The sequence below is a fragment of the Eriocheir sinensis genome, chromosome 6 (assembly GCF_024679095.1).
Source record: "Eriocheir sinensis breed Jianghai 21 chromosome 6, ASM2467909v1, whole genome shotgun sequence".
NCBI classification, from domain to species: domain Eukaryota; kingdom Metazoa; phylum Arthropoda; class Malacostraca; order Decapoda; family Varunidae; genus Eriocheir; species Eriocheir sinensis.
The window spans coordinates 2,459,700-2,475,677 of NC_066514.1; the positions used below are offsets into that span (position 1 = coordinate 2,459,700).

The 15,978-nt window shown below is 46.0% G+C and overlaps 1 protein-coding gene across 50 annotated transcripts; it reads left to right on the forward strand.

The window, feature by feature from the left end:
- The first annotated feature begins 2,273 nt into the window (after positions 1 to 2,273).
- On the forward strand, positions 2,274 to 15,831 carry LOC126988153 (uncharacterized). Of its 50 annotated transcripts, none has more exons than XR_007741682.1 (17): positions 2,274 to 2,403; positions 2,603 to 2,802; positions 3,312 to 3,444; positions 3,989 to 4,160; positions 7,130 to 7,242; positions 8,236 to 8,434; positions 9,319 to 9,458; positions 10,804 to 10,953; positions 11,502 to 11,636; positions 12,210 to 12,363; positions 13,374 to 13,606; positions 14,113 to 14,302; positions 14,346 to 14,391; positions 14,438 to 14,483; positions 14,530 to 14,621; positions 14,668 to 14,713; positions 14,848 to 15,831. XR_007741682.1 is itself a non-coding variant. In XM_050846035.1 (14 exons), exons 1-13 carry the CDS (start codon positions 2,344 to 2,346, stop codon positions 14,363 to 14,365), a joined length of 1,899 nt encoding a protein of 632 aa, XP_050701992.1. In that variant the 5' UTR covers positions 2,274 to 2,343; the 3' UTR covers positions 14,366 to 14,391; positions 14,894 to 15,831. The 50 variants fall into 50 exon arrangements, 9 of the variants coding, with proteins under 9 accessions (XP_050701992.1, XP_050701981.1, XP_050702028.1 ...); XR_007741702.1 differs by lacking the exon at positions 14,668 to 14,713 and adding an exon at positions 14,622 to 14,667 and having other exon boundaries at positions 14,530 to 14,575; positions 14,894 to 15,831; XR_007741690.1 differs by lacking the exon at positions 14,438 to 14,483 and adding an exon at positions 14,802 to 14,847 and having other exon boundaries at positions 14,530 to 14,575; positions 14,622 to 14,713; positions 14,894 to 15,831.
- The last annotated feature ends 147 nt before the right edge of the window (positions 15,832 to 15,978 follow it).

A 15,978-nucleotide genomic window follows, 5' to 3' on the forward strand; every position in this document is an offset into this window, starting at 1 on the left:
GCCAAACTTTCCAACTGTTCCCTTCCTATAATTCCTTCTCCCTGTCGCAGCTCGGCATATGACCACAGATGTTGCGCCATTAAACCAAACTTTCCAACTGTTCCTTCTCCTATAATTCCTTCCTTTTGTCTCTCTCCGGCATATGTTACAGATGTTGCGCCCACTAAACCAAACTTTCCAACTGTTCCTTCTGCTATAATTCCTTCCTTCTGTCTCTCTCCGGCATGGGAATGACCACAGATGTTGCCACTATACCAAACTTTCCAACTGTTCCACTTCTCCTATAATTCCTTCCCCTTCTGTCTCTCTCCGAGTATGACCACAGATGTTGCGCCCACTATAAAAACTTTCCAACTGTTCCCTTCTCCTATAGTTCTTTCCCCTGTCTGTCTCTTCCGGCATATGACCACAGATGTTGCATACATAAACCAAACTTTCAACTGTTTCCCTTCTCCTATAATTCTTCCTTAACTGTCTCCCGGCATACTTGACAGATGTTGCGCCTTACTAAACAAACTTTCCAACTGTTCCCTTCTCTATAATTCCTTCCCTTCTGTCTCTCTCCGGCATATGACCACAGATGTTGCGCCGACTAAACCAAACTTTCCAACTGTTCCTTCTCCTATAATTCCTTCCCTTCTGTCTCTCTCCGGCATATGACCACAGATGTTGCGCGCTAAACCAAACTTTCCAACTGTTCCTTCTCCTATAATTAGGCTTCCCTTCTGTCTCTCTCCGGCATGATGACAGATGTTGTGCCCCACTAAACCAAACTTTCCAACTGTCTTTCTATAATTCCTTCCCCTTCTGTCTCTCCAGTATATGACAGGAATTGTTTGCTGGCAAGAACTGCCAAACTTTCCAACTGTTCCTTCTCCTAAATTCCTTCGGCTTCTGTCTCTCTCCGGGCATATAACCACAGATGTTGCACCGACTAAACCAAACTTTCCAACTGTTCCCTTCTGCTATAATTCTTCCCCTTCTCTCTCAGCATATGACCACAGATGTTGCGCCCATCAAACCAAACTTTCCAACTGTTCCCTTTGGATAATTCCTTCCCCTTCTGTCTCTCTCGGCATATGACCACAGATGTTTCGAACTAAACCAAACTTTCCAACTGTTCCCTTCTCCTATAATTCCTTCTGTCTCTATCTCCCGGCATACAACCACAGATGTTTATCAACCAAACTTTCCAACTGTTCCACTTTCTCCTAAAACGGCTTCCCCCAAATGTCTCTCTCCGGCATGACCAGATGTTGCACCGACTAAACCTCTTAAACTGTTCCTTTCTCCTAATTCCTTCCTCCTGTCTGTCTCTCCGGCATATGACCAGACCAATGTTGTAGCCGACTAAACCAAACTTTCCAACTGTTTCCTTTCTCCTATAATTCTCCTTCTGTCTCTCTCTCCTGGTATATGACCACAGATGTTGTGCCGATCAAACGAAACTTTCCAACTGTTCCTTCTCCTATAATTCTTCCTTCTGTCTCTCTGTGCTATGACCACAGATGTTGCGCTGACTAAATGAAATCATACTTTTATAATTCCTTCCCTTTTGTCTCTCTGCATATACTATACAGATGTTGTGCCGACTAACTGAAACTCTTCCAACTGTCTCTCTCCTTTAATTCCTTTCCCTTCTGTCTCTATCCGGCATATGACCACAGATGTTGCGCTGACTAAACGGAACTTTCCAACTTTCCTTCTATAATTCCTTCCCCTGCTGTCTCTCCGGCATATGACCACAGATGTTGCGCCAACTAAACAAAATTTTCCAACTTTCCTTCTATAATTCCTTTCCCTTCTGTCTCTCTCCGGCATATGACCACAGATGTTGCACCGACTAAACGAAACTTTCCAACTTTTCCTATAATTCCTTCCCCTTTTGTCTCTCTCTGGCATATGACCACAGATGAACAAAACTTAACTGTTCCTTCTCCTATAATTCCTTCCCGTTCTCTCTCTCTGGCATATGACCACAGATGTTGCGCCGACTAAACGAAACTTTCCAACTGTTCCCTTCTCCTATAATTCCTTCCCCTTCTGTCTCTCTCCGGCTTATGACCACAGATGTTGCGCCCACTAAACCAAATTCGCCAACTTCTCCTATAATTCCTTCCCCTTCTGTCTCTCTCCGGCATATGACCACAGATGTTGCGCCGACTAAACCAAACTTTCCAACTTCTTTTTTTGCGTGTAAATCTAAGTATATATATTTTACCTTAAATGCTCCTGTGCCCTCCATCCACATCTTTCATTTTCCTTCTTTAACTTAATTCCTGTTCCTCAAATTCCACTTTCAGGAACAGAGACCAGCGAGTGGTGGAAGTGGGGGGGTCAATTATGCGTCAAGAACGTTTCCCCCTCGACCCTGACAGCTCCCTGGCCGTCTCCAAGATAGCCGTAAGTGTGGCTGCGTGAGACATCTGGTGGCCACTCCATAAAATATCGCGTATAAGTGAAAAAAAAAAAAAACGTAACTTAAACATTCATTTGGATTTCGGACCCCGCGTTATTTGAAAAACGCGTACACCAAACTCGCGTAAATCGAGAGTTACCTGAATCTAACCTGCTCTAATCCATTCATCACTCATTTTTTCAGGCTATTTTGCACCAGGGATTATTGTGGATGGTCTTTGGAACATCTTACGTCAACTCTGTCAACGTGGGCTGCATGAACCAAGCCAACTTTAAGGCCGCAGTGCCACAGACCATCCCAGTGAAAGAACTCGGAGCTTTCCATTTCTTCAGCACCGGAGACAACCTTTACCTGGTCATAGGAAAACAACAGCAAGGTTCAATGTGAGTAGCTGGGAGAGAATGGCTTTGCTGGAGAGACTCAAATTTTGGGTCGCCAAGCACGGTTGTGTGGTTATTAAAAGGGTTGTGTGTAATGTATGTACTAGAATGATGCATACTAGAAGGGTTCAGAACATAAGCCACTTGTCACTGTTCTCCAGGAGTAAATAATTCAAATGTGATCAGAGAGGTATTCAGCTGAAAGGCAGGAGGAAATGTTATGCCTCGGGAGTTTATTTTCTCTTTCTATTTTCCAACACGTCCTCTGCATGTATCGAAACGCACGAGATATTAATCGGAACAAGGTGAGGGTATTCGCCAGGGGATCGAACCCGCGACCAGCGTGATGGGAGAGCCACTCTTTACCGAGTCAGCCAAAGAGTTACCCCCCTGGCTAAGTGGGTTATGGGAGGCTCGTTCATCAGGCATGTCCCCGCACTACACAGACACACAACCCTTGAGCCAAATTATTGACATTGTTACTAAAATCTGAAAGCCATTGACCATTACAGGATCTACAAGCTGGAGAGGAAGAACAATTTTGACCAGATGGAGGACGTGAGACTGAGGACCAGGCATGTGAAGGCAATAACTGGCTTTGTGGATGGAAATGCCTACTACCTCATCTTCGGCATGACCTCAGAGGTGAAACAGTGTTGTGTGTTGAACATGTGCGGTATTGGGAAGCTCGCTATACTTAAATTCCTTGTTCTCGTGATCAGAGCCTTAAAACCTCACAACTAAATGATTGCTTTAACTTCACTGACCGTAATTTTTGTTCTCTATTAACCCGGTATCAGCGAGGATCCTGTACGGTACTGGGAAGCTCGCTATACTTAAATTCCTTGTTCTCGTGATCACAGCCTTAAAACTTCACAACTAAATGATTGCTTTAAATTCACTGACCCTAATCTTTGTTCTCTATTAACCCGGTATCAGCGAGGATCCTGTTTCTTAATGGTCCCACTAAGCAAGAAAAATGAGAAAAAATCACCCCTCACACAAACCATTTCATAATATATATCACAAGAAGAAACATGATCCCCAATGCTACCAGGTTAAAACTCATGGATAGATTTGTCTTGAATTATATCCTCTTCAAAGTCATTCCAGTTGTAGATATGTGTATGTATCTCCATATGTGTGAACTGCTCTCTGGAAAATTTAATGTGTCGACCCCAATCTACAGGAGGGCTCACAGGTATACAAGTTCGACATACTGACTGAGACTGTTCAACTGGTTCAAGAGGTTCAGGACAGACAGGTACAAGGCGCTCATCAGTTCATCGACCTACATGACAATCAGCGATACCTGGCACTCCTTAACACCAATGCACAGCTTCGCCTTTACCTATGGAACAGTGAGTCATTATGGTTTTGGTTACAGAACACTGGTAATGGTTAAGAAAGAAATAGACCATGTTTGGGAGTGATAGCAAGCAGATTGTTAGCCACATTTAACCCAGTAGCAGCGGGGATCATGTTTCTTAATGGTCCCTCTAAGCGAGAAAAATGAGAAAAAATCACCCCTCACACAAACCATTTCATAATACATTTCAAAGCATTTGTGATCAGTAGTTTTAAGTATTTTAAGTAAATATAAGTATCGTCGTTGTGAGTTCCACACAATAACGGACTCCAGCGATACTTATATTTACTTAAAATACTTAAAACTACTTTTTCTCCCTAATTTCCATCTTTCCCGTACTTAACCGTGTAGCAGCGACGGGCCAAATTTGTGGCTTTACCGTGTAGCAGCGACGGGCCAAATTTGTGGCTTTACCGTGTAGCAGCGACGGGCCAAATTTGTGGCTTTACCGTGTAGCAGCGACGGGCCAATTTTGTGGCTTTACCGTGTAGCAGCGACGGGCCAAATTTGTGGCTTTACCGTGTAGCAGCGACGGGCCAAATTTGTGGCTTTACCGTGTAGCAGCGACGGGCCAAATTTGTGGCTTTACCGTGTAGCAGCGATGGGCCAAATTTGTGGCTTTACCGTGTAGCAGCGACGGGCCAAATTTGTGCCCTGATATAAACCCCCAAAATAGATGATACATAATCTGATCACAAATGCTTTGGTATATATTATGAAATGGTTTGTGTGAGGGGTGATTTTTCTCATTTTTCTCGCTTGGAGGGACCATTAAGAAACATGATCCCCGCTGCTACCAGGTTAAAGATTTTCCTGGACCCAAGCTTTATGACATCCCTGACCATATGGAATGAACCCCCCAATGCACTTTCCAGCCTATGTCTTAATGGATTATGTTATGTTTGATGAGATTGGATAGCTTGGTGCATTGGTGGGTGAGACCTTTCGATTCTATGCCAGACGGTTCACCCTAGCATGGCTCATAGGGGAAGGTCATCCAGGTGAGAAGGGGTGTTAATTAAGTCCATGCAGCTGATTGATGTCCATGCAGCTTGCCCCCAATCCAGGAAATAGACGTAGATTTGGACAATTTACAGTTTCACCCAACCAACGATTCTCTTGCGTGGTTCATGTCTTTCGAAGGGAGTTGCACTGTTTTGTACGTCATTTCCGCCGCAAATGTCTATACTTTTCGAGTTATGACATTTTTCAAGTTATGCCTATCCCCTGTTCTAAGCTTACCTAACCTAACCTTATGGCTCTTCAAGTTATGCCTATCCCCTGTTCTAAGCTTACCTAACCTAACCTTATGGCTCTTCAAGTTATGCCTATCCCCTGTTCTAAGCTAACCTAACCTAACCTTATGGCTCTTCAAGTTATGCCTATCCCCTGTTCTAAGCTAACCTAACCTAACCTTATGGCTCTTCAAGTTATGCCTATCCCCTGTTGTAAGCTAACCTAACCTAACCTTATGGCTCTTCAAGTTATGCCTATCCCCTGTTCTAAGCTAACCTAACCTAACCTTATGGCTCTTCAAGTTATGCCTATCCCCTGTTGTAAGCTAACCTAACCTAACCTTATGGCTCTTCAAGTTATGCCTATCCCCTGTTGTAGCTAACCTAACCTAACCTTATGGCTCTTAAAGTTATGCCTATCCCCTGTTCTAAGCTAACCTAACCTAACCTTATGGCTCTTCAAGTTATGCCTATCCCCTGTTGTAAGCTAACCTAACCTAACCTTATGGCTCTTCAAGTTATGCCTATCCCCTGTTGTAAGCTAACCTAACCTAACCTAACCTAACCTAACCTTATGGCTCTTCAAGTTATGCCTATCCCCTGTTGTAAGCTTACCTAACCTAACCTTATGGCTCTTCAAGTTATGCCTATCCCCTGTTGTAAGCTAACCTAACCTAACCTAACCTTATGGCTCTTCAAGTTATGCCTATCCCCTGTTGTAAGCTAACCTAACCTAACCTAACCTTATGGCTCTTCAAGTTATGCCTATCCCCTGTTGTAAGCTTACCTAACCTAACCTAACCTAACCTTATGGCTCTTCAAGTTATGCCTATCCCCTGTTGTAAGCTAACCTAACCTAACCTAACCTTATGGCTCTTCAAGTTATGCCTATCCCCTGTTGTAAGCTAACCTAACCTAACCTAACCTAACCTTATGGCTCTTCAAGTTATGCCTATCCCCTGTTGTAAGCTAACCTAACCTAACCTTATGGCTCTTCAAGTTATGCCTATCCCCTGTTCTAAGCTTACCTAACCTAACCTTATGGCTCTTCAAGTTATGCCTATCCCCTGTTGTAAGCTAACCTAACCTAACCTAACCTAACCTAACCTTATGGCTCTTCAAGTTATGCCTATCCCCTGTTCTAAGCTTGCCTAACCTAACCTTATGGCTCTTCAAGTTATGCCTATCCCCTGTTCTAAGCTAACCTAACCTAACCTTATGGCTCTTCAAGTTATGCCTATCCCCTGTTCTAAGCTAACCTAACCTAACCTAACCGAACCTTACCTAACCTAATCTTACTAACCTAACCTAACCTGATACCTCTTCTCAAGTTATGCCTATCCCCTGTTCTAAGCTAACCTAACCTAACCTAACCTAACCTTACCTAACCTAATCTTACCTAACCTAACCTGATACCTCTTCTCAAGTTATGCCTATCCCCTGTTCTAAGCTTACCTAACCTAACCTAACCTAACCTAACCTAACCTAATCTAACCTAACCTAACCTGATACCTCTTTTCAAGTTATGCCTATCCCCTGTTCTAACCTAACCTAACCTGATACCTCTTTTCAAGTTATGCCTATCCCCTGTTCTAACCTAACCTAACCTGATACCTCTTTTCAAGTTATGCCTATCCCCTGTTCTAAGCCACAATGGTCAGTTATTTGACCTTACGATACTTCAGATTTTTGTCGCTGTTCCTCAGTGTGTCCGTACCACCCTCAGGAGACCAGCTTCAGGAGTGGCAGACCCTCAAGTCCCCACAGATAGGACCCAGCACCTCCCTTGCCATAGTAGGCCTCTCCAACCTTGAAAACATCCTCTGCCTGGCACACAAGGTAAGGAGTTATTTCATTCACCCTCTGCTATGATTCTATGGAAATATACCGGGTATCAATATATAATTCTCATTGTTCACTCAGATTTCATTTATTTGGGGCAAAGACTATATTTGATCTAACCAAGGGGGCTTCGTGGTGCAGTGGTTAGCACACTCGCCTCACAACCGAGAGAGCCAGGGTTCGATTCCCAGGTGGAGTTGAAAAATTTGGGCGGCTTTTCCGATACCCTACGCCCCTGTCCACCCAGCAGTGAATGGGTACCAGGTATTAATCAGGGTTGTGTCCTGTCTCCTGGGGTCTGTTCCCTTCTCCTATAATTCCTTCCCCTTCTGTCTCTCTCCGGCATATGACCACAGATGTTGCACCGACTAAACCAAACTTTCCAACTTCTATAATTCCTTCCCCTTCTGTCTCTCTCCGGCATATGACCACAGATGTTGCACCGACTAAACCAAACTTTCCAACTTCTATAATTCCTTCCCCTTCTGTCTCTCTCCGGCATATGACCACAGATGTTGCGCCCACTAAACCAAACTTTCCAACTTCTATAATTCCTTCCCCTTCTGTCTCTCTCCGGCATATGACCACAGATGTTGCGCCGACTAAACCAAATTTTCCAACTTCTATAATTCCTTCCCCTTCTGTCTCTCTCTGGCATATGACCACAGATGTTGCGCCGACTAAACCAAACTTTCCAACTGTTCCCTTCTCCTATAATTCCTTCCCCTTCTGTCTCTCTCCGGCATATGACCACAGATGTTGCGCCGACTAAACCAAACTTTCCAACTGTTCCCTTCTCCTATAATTCCTTCCCTTCTGTCTCTCTCCGGCATTATGACCACAGATGCTGCACCGACTAAACGAAACTCTCCAACTTCTATAATTCCTTCCCCTTCTGTCTCTCTCCGGCATATGACCACAGATGTTGCACCGACTAAACCAAACTTTCCAACTTCGATCTAACCAATCCTCTTTCCTTCTCATCCGCAGGGCAATCTCTATTTCTACTCGGATGACCTCACGGGCCACTACATCGTTAACTTCGTCGCTAGAACCAAGTGCATCAATGTGTACAGCCTTCAAGCACTCAGGATGGGGCAGGAGTATGTCATTGCTTATCTCTGTGATGAGGCTACAGGATCACTTTCACTTCAGGGTCGTCGGCTACTTCTGTCCGAAAGGCTTGAAGGTGAATTTCCAACCAACTGACTGACTACCGGAGAGAGGCAGAGAGGCACACTATGGCTGAGAGACAGGCAGCCACATTGATACAGACATGCACTGAGGGGAAGACAGACAAACAGACATTCACTGAGAGGAAGACAGACAAACAGACATTCACTGAGAGGAACACTGAGGGGAAGACAGACAAACAGACATTCACTGAGAGGAACACTGAGGGGAAGACAGACAAACAGACATTCACTGAGAGGAAGACAGACAGACACAGACATTTATTGAGAGATAGACAGACACAGACAGGAACTTATGCAGGCTGATGAACTGAGACACAGACAAATTTATGGACAAAAACTTAACACAGACAAACAAAAGTGCAAATTACATAGATGGCCACAGACTGATTGAGAGACATGGCCACAGACTGATTGAGAGACATGGCCACAGACTGATTGAGAGACATGGCCACAGACTGATTGAGAGACATGGCCACAGACTGATTGAGAGACATGGCCACAGACTGATTGAGAGACATGGCCACAGACTGATTGAGAGACATGGCCACAGACTGATTGAGAGACATGGCCACAGACTGATTGAGAGACATGGCCACAGACTAAGAGACAGCCGGCCATATACTGAGAGACAGGTAACCACAGACAGCCAACAGACAGACTGACAGACTAGGGAAGCGAATCTAAAGAGCTGGGGATCAAGACTTAAGTGAGAGATTTGAATCCTATTTTTAAGATTCAACCATTACATTATTTTTTTTATTTTGGGTGTCAAGGATATACCCATGTCCTGACTATCCTTGCTTAATAGACATTTGCAGTGTAGATTTCCCTTTTCATTAACCTTATTGTATATTCTCGACCCTTCTCTCACCCTCAGTCCAAAGGGTGACCCGCACTGAGGAGCTTCTCGCCTGCCTGCAAGATGTAAGCACAGGACTAGACGCTCGCAGAAATGACATCACCATCCTGGATAACTACCTCAACAAGCTGCCCCCCAAGCCTGACGATGGGTCTCAGGTGAGCTTCTCGCCAAGTATTTAGAAAGAGTAAATGTTCAGTAGACTGCGTTGTTGTCAAAGCCATCAACTGCATGTAACCTGTCCGCTGTGATTGGCACGGATTTAGCCTTCACTGGTAGCCTGGTAACATACACTCCCAGGTCTTTCTCTGCCTCTGTGGTGGATAGTGGAGTGTTTCCCATGTGGTATTGGTGTGCTGGATATCCCTTCACTGGTAGCCTGGTAACATACACTCCCAGGTCTTTCTCTGCCTCTGTGGTGGATAGTGGAGTGTTTCCCATGTGGTATTGGTGTGCTGGATATCCCTTCACTGGTAGCCTGGTAACATACACTCCCAGATCTTTCTCTGCCTCTGTGGTGGATAGTGGAGTGTTTCCCATTGGTGTGCTGGATATCCCTTCACTGGTAGCCTGGTAACATACACTCCCAGGTCTTTCTCTGGCTCTGTGGTGGATAGTGGAGTGTTTCCCATGTGGTATTGGTGTGCTGGATATCCCTTCACTGGTAGCCTGGTAACATACACTCCCAGGTCTTTCTCTGGCTCTGTGGTGGATAGTGGAGTGTTTCCCATGTGGTATTGGTGTGCTGGATATCCCTTCACTGGTAGCCTGGTAACATACACTCCCAGGTCTTTCTCTGCCTCTGTGGTGGATAGTGGAGTGTTTCCCATGTGGTATTGGTGTGCTGGATATCCCTTCACTGGTAGCCTGGTAACATACACTCCCAGGTCTTTCTCTGCCTCTGTGGTGGATAGTGGAGTGTTTCCCATGTGGTATTGGTGTGCTGGATATCCCTTCACTGGTAGCCTGGTAACATACACTCCCAGGTCTTTCTCTGCCTCTGTGGTGGATAGTGGAGTGTTTCCCCTACCAGCCAGTGCCCACCAGGAAAGCCTATCAGTGCCATTGGCTGAAACATTAAAAAAAGAACTCCAATGACCCCTTCACGCTATACAAGTTTACTCCACGTTGTTTTAGGGGGCTTCGTGGTGCAGTGGTTAGCACACTCGGCTCACAACCAAGAGAGCCCGGGTTCGATTCCCAGGCGGAGTGGAAAAATTTGGGCGGCTTTTCCGATACCCTACGCCCCTGTCCACCCAGCAGTGAATGGGTACCAGGTATTAATCGGGGGTTGTGTCCCGTCTCCTGGGGTCTGTTCCCTTTTATAATTCCTTCCCCTTCTGTCTCTCTCTCCGGCATATGACCACAGATGTTGCGCCGACTAAACCAAACTTTCCAACTGTTCCCTTCTATAATTCCTTCCCCTTCTGTCTCTCTCCGGCATATGACCACAGATGTTGCGCCGACTAAACCAAACTTTCCACCTTGTTTTCTTTTCCCCAGAGATGGCAAGGGCCCATCACCTTCGCTCGGGGGTTGACTGTTACCGGGACGACCACCTTTGAAGAGACCCTCACCCTCCAGCCACCTCAGGAAGTCTTGCTAACACCCGAGTCCCTCCCACTAGTCAGCACGCGCCTCGAAGCTCTACAGGTGAGTTCACAATGGTACTTGGATGGTTTAAGTTAAGCTGAACTGCAGTGGCATGTTGTGACCTGTTTTAGGGAGGATCAGTAGTTGATATTGTGATGTTTTGTGAGCCTGGTCATTCTGGTTCACTCTTGTTTCCCTTCTGTAACCCGGTAGCAGCGACGGGCCAAATTTGTGGCTTTACCGTGTAGCAGCGACGGGCCAAATTTGTGGCTTTACCGTGTAGCAGCGACGGGCCAAATTTGTGGCTTTACCATGTAGCAGCGACGGGCCAAATTTGTGGCTCTACCATGTAGCAGCGACGGGCCAAATTTGTGGCTTTACCGTGTAGCAGCGACGGGCCAAATTTGTGGCTTTACCATGTAGCAGCGACGGGCCAAATTTGTGGCTTTACCATGTAGCAGCGACGGGCCAAATTTGTGGCTCTACCATGTAGCAGCGACGGGCCAAATTTGTGGCTTTACCGTGTAGCAGCGACAGGCCAAATTTGAAATGAGCATTGCGTATCTGTTGGTCTGGCTATGGGAGTAAACAGATCCTTTCCATTGCAGGAGTCCGTTCAGGTCCTACAGAACAACTCCAACTATGTGCTGTATTACTCCGAGGACCAAAGCTTCCCCGGACCCATCAACGCTCCGGCACTCCGAGTGGACGCTGCACACTTCGGCACGCTGAAAATAGGCAAGGTGAGGGCAAGGTTAGGCTGCTTATTCTACGTTTGTCTCCTTGGTATCCACAACTTTGGCTCGGAGGTTGTGTCCCGTCTCCTGGGGTCTGTTCCCTTCTCCTATAATTCCTTCACCTTCTGTCTCTCTGGCGTATGACCACAGATGTTGCGCCGACTAAACGAAACTTTACAACATATCCTTTTCCGATACCCTACGCCCCTGTCCACCCAGCAGTGAATGGGTACCAGGTATTAATTGGGGGTTGTGTCCCGTCTCCTGGGGTCTGTTCCCTTCTCCTATAATTCCTTCCCCTCCTGTCTCTCTCCGGCATATGACCACAGATGTTGCGCCGACTACTAGTAAACGAAACTTTCCAAACTTTCCCACTAATTGCTGTTCCTTTAAAGAAAACGGAGATGGGTGGCCAAATGAGGGGGTTCTTTTATATTTATTTCCTGTTAGAATCATCTCCCATCCTCTCCTTACAACCTCAAGGCTTTTCCCACTCTCCCATCTCCCTCCCACCTTCCTTAACCCAGCATGTCTCCTATCCAATACATTCATAAAACAATTCTACCCTCTCTGGAGCAGCTGAACGGCTTGGATATTGCAAACTTGGAGCAAATAGTTCTCCTGAATGGCGTCGACCAGCACATCAACGCTCCTCTCGTCCTGCCGTCACTGAGGGCCTACAGATTCACCACACACACGGCGCAAGCCACTCTCAACGGCATCAGGACATCAGGTGGGAAGTCCAGGCTCATGTGTTGGTCTGGGTGATATGGTGTGTGTGTGTGTGTGTGTGTGTGTGTGTGTGTGTGTGTGTGTGTGGGTGAGAAGGGATTTGCTTTGTTTTATTTCTCCACCTAAGAAAAAAATCCTCTCTTTAAGCTAAGTGCTCATTAGGCCTAGGCTCTGTTTTTCCTCCTATTCCTCTTAAAATGTCCTTTTGAAGCATCACCCAAATTTACTAAGGAGATGATTGACACTATTGGCTTGTAGATGTTGACCTAACTTGACCTCGAGGTGACCTGGGGGCTTCGTGGTGCAGTGGTTAGCACACTCGACTCACAACCGAGAGAGCCCGGGTTCGATTCCCGGGCGGAGTGGAAAAATTTGGGCGGCTTTTCCGATACCCTACGTAGCCCCTGTCCACCCAGCAGTGAATGGGTACCAGGTATTAATCGGGGGTTGTGTCCCGTCTCCTGGGGTCTGTTCCGTTCTCCTATAATTCCTTCCCCTTCTGTCTCTCTCTGGCATATGACCACAGATGTTGCGCCGGCTAAACGAAACTTTCCAACTTTTCCTATAATTCCTTCCCCTTCTGTCTCTCTCCGGCATATGACCACAGATGTTGCGCCGACTAAACCAAACTTTCCAACTGTTCCCTTCTCCTATAATTCCTTCCCCTTCTGTCTCTCTCTCCGGCATATGACCACAGATGTTGCACCCACTAAACCAAACTTTCCAACTTCTATAATTCCTTCCCCTTCTGTCTCTCTCTGGCATATGACCACAGATGTTGCGCCGACTAAACCAAACTTTCCAACTTCTATAATTCCTTCCCCTTCTGTCTCTCTCCGGCATATGACCACAGATGTTGCGCCGACTAAACCAAACTTTCCAAATTCTCCTATAATTCCTTCCCCTTCTGTCTCTCTCCGGCATATGACCACAGATGTTGCGCCGACTAAACCAAACTTTCCAACCTTCCTCCTTAGCCTAGCAAGTACAGTTCAATGTTCTCTTCCTCAGACTTGATGCGCAAGAATGCCCAGCACCAAGTTGTGAGCGGCGAACATATGTACACGAAGTTGAGAGTTGTTGGGAACATTCTGCCGCTCCCTTCCGCTGACCGTGAATTCACAATCAACGATGTCCCCGTCTCCACCATCGTTACGAAAGGCTCCTCCGTCACCTTCCTGGCACACAAAACCATAAAGAAGTTGGTGGTGATGAGCACTGTGGATGTACGCCTTGTAAATGGGGTGAGTGGACAGCGATCCCAACTGTGCGTGTGTTTGTGTGTACGGGCCAAATTTGTGGCTTTACCGTGTAGCAGCGACGGGCCAAATTTGTGGCTTTATCGTGTAGCAGCGACGGGCCAAATTTGTGGCTTTACCGTGTAGCAGCGACAGGCCAAATTTGTGGCTTTACCGTGTAGCAGCGACGGGCCAAATTTGTGGCTTTACCGTGTAGCAGCGACGGGGCAAATTTGTGGCTTTACCGTGTAGCAGTGACGGGCCAAATTTGTGCCATGATATAAACCCCCAAAATAGATGATACATAATCTGATCACAAATGCTTTGATATGTATTATGAAATGGTTTGTGTGAGGGGTGATTTTTTCTCATTTTTCTCGCTTGGAGGGACCATTAAGAAACATGATCCCTGCTGCTACTGGGTTGATATAGTCCATTGGAGTTTCTACTTTGGGGTTAGACGATACTAAAATCAACAAAATTTACACCTTTTTTTTAAATATTTCTCCCAGGTGAGTCTGCGCTCCGTGGGTGACCAGGTCGTGTACACAGATATGGCCCAGCCGCAGATCTTGAGCGGGGCGGTGAAGCTGACGTCCGTGGAGGTGGCCGGGGATGTTGATGTGGTGCTCATCAATGGCGTCAACTTGAGGCAGCTGAACGCAAACACAGTCAAGGTCACCGGGAACTTTGCCCTTCAAGGTGATGTGGCTCCTTGAATGGGTTGTTTATACTGGCCTTCAAGGTGATGTGTGTCTCCCTTGAATGGATTGTTTATATCGGCCTTCAAGGTGATGTGTGTCTCCCTTGAATGGATTGTTTATACCGCCCTTCAAGGTGATGTGTGTCTCCCTTGAATGGATTGTTTATATCGGCCTTCAAGGTGATGTGTGTCTCCCTTGAATGGATTGTTTATACCGGTCTTCAAGGTGATGTGTGTCTCCCTTGAATGGATTGTTTATATCGGCCTTCAAGGTGATGTGTGTCTCCCTTGAATGGATTGTTTATACCGCCCTTCAAGGTGATGTGTGTCTCCCTTGAATGGATTGTTTATACCGGACTTCAAGGTGATGTGTGTCTCCCTTGAATGGATTGTTTATACCGCCCTTCAAGGTGATGTGTGTCTCCTTGAATGGATTGTTTATACCGCCCTTCAAGGTGATGTGGCTCCTTGAATGGGTTGTTTATACCGCCCTTCAAGGTGATGTGTGTCTCCCTTGAATGGATTGTTTATATCGGCCTTCAAGGTGATGTGTGTCTCCCTTGAATGGATTGTTTATACCGCCCTTCAAGGTGATGTGTGTCTCCCTTGAATGGATTGTTTATATCGGCCTTCAAGGTGATGTGTGTCTCCCTTGAATGGATTGTTTATATCGGCCTTCAAGGTGATGTGTGTCTCCCTTGAATGGATTGTTTATATCGGCCTTCAAGGTGATGTGTGTCTCCCTTGAATGGATTGTTTATATCGCCCTTCAAGGTGATGTGTGTCTCCCTTGAATGGATTGTTTCTACTGGCCTTCAAGGTGATGTGTGTCTCCCTTGAATGGATTGTTTATATCGGCCTTCAAGGTGATGTGTGTCTCCCTTGAATGGATTGTTTCTACCGCACAGGAGACAGCGTAAGGGCAAATACAAGGATTCAGAACATAAGCCACTTGTCACGGTTCTCCAGGAGTAAATAAATTCAAACATGATCAGAGAGGCGTTCAGCTTAAAGGCAGAAGGGTATGTTATGCCCCGAGAGCTTATTTTCTCTTTCTATTTTCCCAACACGTCCTCTGCACGTATCGAAACACACAAGGGTATATGCCTGGGATTGAACCCGCGACCAGCGTGATGGGAGAGACACTTCTTACCGAGCCTGCCAAAGAGATGCACCCCTGGTTAAGTGGGTTATGGGAGGCTCGTACATCAGGCATAGTCATCGCACTTCAGAAATATAGACAAAATGAGGCTATTCTAGAGTTTACCGGTGAAACTCATGGAAGAGCGGAGATGCTGGTAGACTCCTGCATGGGAGATTTGGGTAGCATATAGATGAGCGAGTGTAGAAAGTAGAGTGCATCAGGGGTGGGAGAGAGGTGGAGGCCTGTTAGCATTTTCAGAAGAAGAAAATATCATGGAAAATAGAAAAATATCAATACAACCAAATGTTTAACCAGCAATGGTCTACATGGTGTTAGACTTCACATATTGTATACAGAATTTACTTAATATTTACAGGTAATATATTAATTAATTATATCCCCTACAGCATTAATATCATAAACATACTTGTCCTCTTCATGTACCCTCAAGGGGGGCTTCGTGGTGCAGTGGTTAGCACACTCAGCTCACAACTGAGAGAGCCCAGGTTCGATTCCCGGGCGGAGTGGAAA

Excerpts from the sequence above, each read along its gene's own strand:
- LOC126988153 (XM_050846035.1), top strand. The coding sequence starts at position 2,344 with ATGCGTCAAGAACGTTTCCCCCTCGACCCTGACAGCTCCCTGGCCGTC. Across the intron at positions 8,435-9,318 it reads TCTGTCCGAAAGGCTTGAAG|TCCAAAGGGTGACCCGCACT; the intron begins GTGAATTTCCAA and ends TCTCACCCTCAG. Across the intron at positions 9,459-10,803 it reads AGCCTGACGATGGGTCTCAG|AGATGGCAAGGGCCCATCAC; the intron begins GTGAGCTTCTCG and ends TCTTTTCCCCAG.